Below are 8,785 nucleotides of genomic sequence, written 5' to 3'. Positions count from 1 at the left end.
GTGAAGATGAGATCGTCCACGTACAAACTGACCACAAGAAGTCCTCCTCCTTCTTCTGTTTTTATAAACAAAGTGTGCTCACAGAGACATCTTTCAAACCCCTCCTTGACAAAATAGGACTCAATCTTGCTGTACCAAGCTCGAGGAGCTTGTTTGAGCCCGTATAGGAGTTGATGCAATACCTCGAGCTTGTAATGCACCAAAACTTCGACGGCATTAGTTTAGCCAAGTTTTTTTGGTGGTGCTATAGCTGAGTTAGCTAGTGAGCATGAGATTGGAATGATGGTCATCCTATGTGACCTTCAGATTTGCATTCGTGCACATCATGTCACCTTAGGAACAAAATGGCAACGTATAGGAAGTTGGAAGCATACACTAGCAAGCAAAGGCATAACCATATATTTTATTTCCGTCTTGGATCGATTGAAATCTTAATCCTTAATACTCATGGAGTTGGAGCAACTCAAACTGATATTTGTTTTCTTATCTTAATCCTCAGAAAAGAGAGCTCGTTCTCTTCTTAAGGCAATTTGAGAATGTTTGAAATTCTAACTAATACGAAGATCGAGTTTGCTTGATATATATGATATTTTATCGAGAGGATGGCAATCCCATCTCCTTGGAAAGGTTGTAAGAATTATTCCCTTGGAAAATATATAAGAATTGTTGTCCAGATATATTACTCTCTCTCGCACATCCATATAAGAATTGTTGCTTGGAAAAGATATAAGATTTTTTTTTCCCTTTCTAATCCTTCCACATTCTATCATGTTGACCACACTCATGTTAGAATCATTATAAACCGCTCGATTGTTGGTCTAATCCAATATTTCTTATATATCCCCCGGGGAAATTTGACTAATTTGAATGGCCTAAAATGTAGGTTACGTACACTTGGTTACAAAGGACAAACTAAACCCTATGATTCTCCTTTTTCGATCTCTTTCTCTTTCGATGGACGTGTTGTGAGCAAATTGACGATTCACGAGTCGTATTCTTACCGATCAGAGCTAAGTTGATATTTCTAACTACACCAAATCTCACACCTTAAATTACATTCTCAGGACGAAAGTGATCGAATGGTTTTGGTAATTTTTTTCTTTTCTTTTCTATTTTGTCATAGAAATCTACATGATAAACATTCAATTCAGTTGCAGTGAACGGGTGAACTACTTTTTCTTTGCTTGTGACTGTGTGTTTTCTAAAGTGAACGGATTTAAGGAAATACCAATCCTCAAGATCAATTTAGTTGTGTTTTGGAATTTTCAGTACTGATATGCAAGAATTAGGGACTTCCACCATTTGTGTAGTTGATGATTTTTTTCCTTCTCTCTTAATTACTTATGTGTCAGAAAGGAGGAAAAACAGCCAATTCTGCTTCGAAAAAGAAGAGGGATGAGTTGGACAAAATAAGCAACTTACCCAGTGGTGTTACACAACAAATCTTGTCATTTTTGCCCATCAGGGAGGCAGTGAGGACAAGTATTTTATCAAGCAACTGGAGGCACAAATGGGCTATGGTTCGGCATCTTGTGTTCGATGATCAATGTGTTTCGGATATGATGAGAGGTGGTATAAAGAGGACGAAAACATTTGAGAATATTGTTGATCATGTTCTCTTACTTCATTCTGGTTCCATAGACACTTGCAAGCTTTCCAGTCGAATTTATCTTATTGAAAGCAGTAGTATAGATATATAGATGGGTTCTTCATCTATTAAGAAACTCTAATTCTATCAAAGAGTTCGTACTGAAACAAGAAGGGAATATGTACAAGATCTCTTCATGTTTGTTTCTCTATCCAGATTTGACTCACTTAGAGCTATACAATTGTTTGCTAAAACCCCCTGTGACGTTCAACGGCTTCCCGAGACTGAAGAGCCTCGAAATTCAAAATGTTACTGTGGCGCAAGGTGTGTTGGAAAAGGTGATCATTTGCTGTCCTCTACTTGAGAGATTGACTCTATGTGACTTAAGGAGTATCACCCATCTCAACATTGACGCACCAAATCTTCAATTCCTTAATGTTGGAGGTGGTTTTCAGAGTTTTAAACTTAAGAACACCCCAAATCTTGTTGGTATGGAAGTAACAGGCTTCCGTGGTGTGTAGGCCGAAGTAGACTTCCTCAGAGTTCAGCTATTAAGCTCCCCTCTTCAAGAACTAGAAATTTCAGTAAGTTGTATTCTATTGAAGCATGCTCTGTGTCCTTATATATATAGATAGAACTAAAATTAAATTTCACCTAACTCAATCAACTCTTCATAAAAATTGTAGTTTGGACCGGAGAAGAACATGATGAGGTTAGATGACAACCGGAACTGCACATCCACACAACTGCGAGTTTTGAAAATAACTGGCTTTTGTGGTAGTGCCAAAATGAAATAAATTTCATCCAATTTCTGCTTTCAAGTTCACCTGTCCTTGAGGAGGATGACTCTTCAACCTACTTCCGCCATTGTTTCTTTGGAACTACCAAAAATATTGGAAGGTTTTAGGCATGTTAAGAAAAATTTCATGGACCCGTTAAGTCATTACCCTCCAGGCTAGAGGTAGGTTCCTCCTCTTCTGATGAGGATTGAATGCTACTTGCTAGGAGAGGGAAAGTTAAGGGTTTTGATGGGCTTTTGCGGGTGGCATGGTTCCAAATGAAGGTAGTTTTTGAGAAAATATCCTACAAGCTCATAGTGTTCATTGTTCTGTAATGTAACAATATGCGGTGATATGTCAAATTAGTAATGTTTCATTTCACATTTATTACCTTTTTGGGTCTGAATGTTTCATGGCAAAGTTGATGAAGCTCTATACTTGTTCTAGCTACCCTCAAGTATTGTTATCAGATTCGTTTAAATAAGAGGAACAGATTTCTTCTTGTTCCTCATTGTCTTACTAATCTCCCACTGCTGGTTCACGCCTCATCCTCGATATCTGTCTTTTATTTGATATACAAGTTCTTCTCAGCTCATGTATATGATAACCCGAACTCTGATAACTCAATACTTGTCTGGTGTGTACAGTACAGGGATCATCCAATCGGAATCAATAACTATATAGTGCCTGAAATTAGGTTGATGCATAAATTTGAAGTACGTACTAGAGCTTTTTCTTGGGCTGCTATCAACAGCGCAGGCTGAGATTCCCGTAGGCCGTAGCTAGCTATTTAGTAATAATAGACACTGATCTGTACCAACTAGTTAGTTAGTCTAGCTGTTAGTATCTCATTCACGATTGTGTATAAAGGTCCCAAGACAACCCCGCCTTTTCCAAAAGTACAAGAGTAGAAGACATTGAGCTTAAAATAGAGTGGTAATCTTTCCATATCTGCTGTACATATCCTTGAGACGCCTCAACAATGTTCATAATCGATTTTAAAAATCAAAATCTATAAAATTGTTCAATTGGTGTACTCTTAAGCCTAAATTTGAACAAGATTATAATTAGAAGAAAGTTGCAAGTGGTCTGAACATAGTAATAGGTTCCAGCTCCCAAGGAGGATAGGGAGGTTCTACTTCTAAATTTGTGATGAGATATGATTTTTGCTCTCCCAAAATCTGTGAAAATTACCGACCGTCTCACCAATATTAGCAGAATATGCATTAATCATTTTGAAGGCTACAGTTGGATTGAATATTGTCTTGTATAGGCAGTCGGAATTGGTAAAAGATCTCATAGGTATTGCCATCGGAAATTGGTAAAGTACTCAGTCATTGTGCCCTGAGACACTTTGTTTTTTTTTTGGCTGAAGTCAGAGGTCTTAAGAGGCAAAGAGCCACCCTAACCTTTGAGATTTTATTGAAGAAGAAGAAGAAGAAGGAGAAAACATACAAGGGGAGGGGGACCAGAAACCAAAACCTCCCATATAAAACAGGAACAGGCTAAAGGAAAGACAAACTAATGAAAACGAAAATTCGGCATTCCTGAACGGTCTCTCTGGAAATGGCTGTCAATGAAAGGAGGAGCTAGGTCCCACCAAATCAGATCACTAGAGGCCGCACCATAATTCGCCAATGCATCTGCAACTTGATTCCCTTCCCTAAAGATATGTGAAGATCAAAATAGCATTTGAGAAATACGATATAAGCAATTGCCCCACTCAACACGAAGTTGCCAAGGCACTAAATCAGGGGACTGTAGAAAATTTAGAACTAGAGAAGAGTCAACCTCTAGCCATATATGTTTCCAGTCCCTTACCCAAGCTAGTTCAAGCTATGGAGAGGAAGCTAGGGCTTTATGCTAGGGTGTTGGTGGATATTGATCTCTCCAAGGGTCCTCCCTGCGACTTGACTGTTCAGCGGAAAAGTGCTGAGGTTGTGGTGGTGGAGATTGAGTACGAGCGCCTTCCGGATTATTGCTTTCATTGTGGTAATGTGTGACATGTGGTTTGTTGTTGAGGTAGCACTCTCCCTATTCAAAAATAGAGTAGAGAGTATTAAGTTTAGGGTCTGTGCCGTAATTGACTCAAAAATATATCTATGCATTCTACTCATATAATTGGAGAAATAATTTAGAGACAATTACGGCACAAACTTTAAATTCAACACTCTCGCACTCTATTTTTGAATATAATGTTTTTCCACATTTGATTTTAGAAACAACTCCAGAAATGAGTCAAAAGACAACATATGAGGCATAAAGCTAAAAACCACCCGTTTTGCATTTCGTATTGGATTGAAACCTAATGGTTCCAGCAATAGATAGTACCTCGTCATTGATTCGGCGGAAGCCATGACAGTTTTAGGTGACTTGATGCACAAGAAACCGAATGAAATTAGCAAAGACAAATCAATCTCAAGGAAATCTACAAGATCGATTTTCAGATCCCCAATCATGCATGGACTTTAGTTTCATTTTAGAACAATATGTGATCGAATAGATCTTAGATGAAGTATAGAGATAATACCGGGTATTGAAAATTGATAACCATGGTCCATGGTCTTCAACAAAAGCTATAATTCCAAGTATCAGTCTACAAAGTGAAAGTACACTGAAGCTAATTTCCAAATGTACATGAAAGGAAACATCCTTTTTCCTATCTTTCATGTAATCTGAAATTAACCAAATAAGGTTTCTTTCATGGTTTGCCAATGCTTCCAACAACAGTCTCATAAGTTCATTGATGGCATGGGTCGTCTATCTTTGTTTTAGTAATAAATAAAATAAAAGGAGACCTTTTTGACCAAATCCAAGCAAAAGAAGTACGTCTTTTCAAATGCATGACTAGATGGAAAATTCAATATATATACCTAAAAATAAATTACCTTAATGACTTCTTCAACATGAAAAAATATAGGTCAAATTGGTCCATGAAGAAATTGGAAAGTCATGATGGTAGAAGATTGGTTAGGATTAGCCGATTAGGCTAGATTGGATTAATTTTTTTTTTTTTAATCGTATAGCAACTAAAAATAGACTCACATGTGCGTTGTCTAACTCAGAATGAAATGCAGGGCAGGTTCTGGATCTAAGCAGACTAGGCCTATGCCTATGACCCTCAACCCAATAAGCCACAAATTTGTAAATATATAACGAGACACTTTTTTTTTAAGAACTATGAGTCCACAAAATATTCATACAAAAAACTAAAAAATTAAAACACTATTTTTGGACACGGAACAAAGAAACCTAGTGTGTTCTATTTTTCCCAATCCTCATTAAATCATCAAAATCTTTTTTTTTTTGTAGTCCACTTCAAAAATCACTCTTGCCAAGAAGTAGTCCGATCGAGAGTCATGTTACCGTTATCATTTCGGGCAATCCCTTGTAAATCTGGTCTCTTTAAGCATATCTTCACCCTAATTTATATTCTCTAATCTCATCCTTTTTCGGCCGGCTCAATTTTAATGTTTTGGTTCTCATAATAGGCATTTTCTTTTCCTTCATTAAATTCTTTGATTGCATGCATGCAGGAGGCCCAGTCAGCGATGCTAGCTGAGAGGAATGTGCAGAGAGATATTTTATTATTATTATTATTTTTTGCAAATTTTGAAGAAAAACGCAGGAAGATGAAATTTATTTAGAAAGAAACAATCTATTTAACTCATCTAACAATAATCTCATAATTAAAAGTGATCATGTCAACATAACCAATAACTATTTAATTGAAGATGGAGAACTTATGTTCAGGTTGTTTTTCCCACAAGTAACTCGCAGCTTCAATCCACTGTGGGCAGACCAAAAACTTGTTCTTCAGTGCCAGAAGATCATTCTTCGTTCGAGCATTTATTGCAACCACATGCGTGACTGATGATGCATCCGCTCGTGATGAACAAGTTGCTAGCTCCCAACTCCTCTGCCATTTTCCGCAGATTAGTGTTATGAGAGTTAAAAACAATCACACACCCCTTCAACACCCGCTTCCGAAGAATTTTTAACACCTGCCTTACATCAATGTCGATAGGATTGTTGGTCCAGATATCATGGATTCGCTTAAGACACCGAAGAATGTGTTCAAGATAACCGCTTTCATCGGTCCTTAACTCGGCATGAGATTGACCGGTAACATTATTGAGATGACAAGTGGATTTGAAGAAATAGTACTTTTGCATTACTATCAAATTGTCCTGATTTTTCTTTGTCCATGCGTTTCTTATATCGTCGAGGATCAAGACATTAAAATTTTGACAGCCGCGCACAAGATTTAGACACTTCTTTTGTCCTGGGGAGCTATGATCATCACGCGATGTTATTTTAGAACTGGAGGTGGAGGTGAAGAAGTACTCTTTTTCAGGGTCAAGCAGCTCAGCCATTTGCAGTGCGTAAGCTCGACTGCCCATTGTGTATATGTGCATCTCAAACATTTGACCGGCTTCCTTTAGAATTGTCCTCACGAATGGCCTCAGCTTGGTTATTATGATGGAATTCATGAAAACATCACCTTGCAGAGATGGATCATCTGGTTTGGTGATCAAGTATTCTTCTAGGGGCGTCAATTTTTGAGTGAAGTGGAATGCAGTAGCGTGTGATCAAGATCAAGTACCAAGTTAAGTTTTTTGTTTTGTGTCGCATATGACTTGGAATTTGATTTCAGTGCTCTCTCAAGATACGAAGCAATGGAATTGATCGGGTGACTCATTGTGATGATGAAAAAGTTTGAACTAGTTTTAATCAACCAAGAACGAGAATTGTAGTAGCAGGGACTTTATATGTAGGAGAACTATGCCTAATCTTCCTTGTACGTGTACTCCGTGGCACATATGGACACGGACTTATTATGGAATTTGGGTTAGGCCGGGGCAGTAACTCCTAGAACAAGAAAGACGTACAAGCCCTGGCTAGGCCTGAATATAATGGGAATCTTAGTGCCTTGGATTCACAACGAGATAGAGAGAATCTCCTAGCAATCTGGGTGTGAAGAAGATGTATAATAGGAGAAAGATAATTGAGCAAAAGAGGAAAGCTAGGGATCGCGCATTTTGATATTTTTTTTCTTTAATTCAATAAAATGGAGGGAATATGAAAGTAGATTGCGTAAATTTTAAGTTGAGCTGAATATTTTGCCGCTTTTAATTAAAGAGCCACTTAAAATTTGGTTAAAATTTTCAGGAAATTCTAAATTCTTGAGGCCTCTGTAAATGGACGCGAGCAATACTCTCATTATTCTTTTTCTAAGTTTTTACTTTTTCCTTGACTTTTTACCAGTGTGGTTTAACTTGTTAATCGGATATGAAGAAATATACACATTCGAAAACTAATAATATGGAGAAAAAATAAATTGATCCACTAATCGTCGGATAAGATGATTGTGAGTCAAAATGTTGATGCTAAAAGTATTATCCACTTAGATTTTTTTTTTTTTTTGGGGTAAAAAGAGGTCATCCCGATATTGTATTTCAGCAAGCAGTACCAACACGACACACCCCAAGGGGCCGTCAGAAAGAGCCGTATTACAGAGTACTCTAAAAACCTATTCTAGAAGCAGAATAAGAACCCAACATACCCCAAGTACACCCACCTTTTAAAAATTAAGCACACCTTTATTCTAACAAAGATCTAGCAACTCCGAAGCAAACATAAAAAATTCAACGAAGCAGCTGATCTTTGCGACCTGAAAATAAATCAAATAGAAACAAATGAAGTAGGCGAGTCCTCGCCCACTCCCCCTTCAACTGAAACCGAGGCCACAATAGGACTAGCCTCCTCAACTTGCACCCCTACCACCTCAATGATATTGGCATCTGCAGTCTCAGAAGCCGGACTATGAGACAATAACCAAAGCAGCCCAGTCCAGTTCCAGCCCAATAACCAATATGGAGCCCAACAATCCAAGGTTGCACAAACCCTAGCAGACTCCATCAAGGTTACCTCCCGGCTGCCGCCTCCACCTTGACCGCTACCGCCGTACCTGCCAATGGAAGAACCTCCACCATCCCAGATGCTCTTACACAAGCCTCCAAAACCAGACAAACAGTGATCCGGGAAGTGAACTGATAGACCCCTTGGCCACCAAACACCACCATCGTCCATTGAGTGACGACCCTCGTCTGTATAGATGTCGAGATCGCCATCAACCTTGTCCATCAGAGACGAAATATTCCTATCCCCATCGCTTCTAAGAACGAAGCAATCCGACACCAAACTGTTATCATGAGGAATAAGAACCTGAGACGATGCCGGAATCATCACCCGCCCAACAACCACGACGGCCAAAGCAATGAACAGCCAAAGGCCCAGAGATAGGGAAAAACGTCGACGAACCCCGCCGCCGCTACCCTCACACCAACCAGGAAAAAGGGACCAGAGCCCCGTCCACCCAGTCGCAGATACACCACCATCCATAGTGATGAGATTT

The 8,785-nt window shown here is 38.7% G+C and overlaps 1 protein-coding gene and 1 long non-coding RNA gene across 2 annotated transcripts; one reads left to right on the top strand and one right to left on the bottom strand.

Moving 5' to 3' along the window:
* Window positions 1-894: 894 nt before the first annotated feature.
* LOC133707863 (uncharacterized) lies at window positions 895-2,744 on the top strand. Its single transcript, XR_009845341.1, has 3 exons — window positions 895-1,088; window positions 1,353-2,172; window positions 2,275-2,744. It is a non-coding gene; the product is annotated as an uncharacterized LOC133707863 (long non-coding RNA).
* Window positions 2,745-6,091: 3,347 nt separating this feature from the next.
* LOC133711289 (RNA polymerase II C-terminal domain phosphatase-like 4) lies at window positions 6,092-6,770 on the bottom strand. Its single transcript, XM_062137435.1, has 2 exons — window positions 6,372-6,770; window positions 6,092-6,286 (listed from the first exon to the last, which is right to left on the bottom strand). The coding sequence occupies exons 1-2, from the start codon at window positions 6,768-6,770 to the stop codon at window positions 6,092-6,094; spliced, it is 594 nt and encodes a 197-aa protein (XP_061993419.1).
* Between the last annotated feature and the right edge of the window lie 2,015 nt (window positions 6,771-8,785).

Source organism: Rosa rugosa, chromosome 5, assembly GCF_958449725.1.
Source record: "Rosa rugosa chromosome 5, drRosRugo1.1, whole genome shotgun sequence".
Taxonomy (NCBI): domain Eukaryota; kingdom Viridiplantae; phylum Streptophyta; class Magnoliopsida; order Rosales; family Rosaceae; genus Rosa; species Rosa rugosa.
Note: the sequence above shows the minus strand (reverse complement) of the source record. Positions and strands in the feature narration are given on the sequence as shown.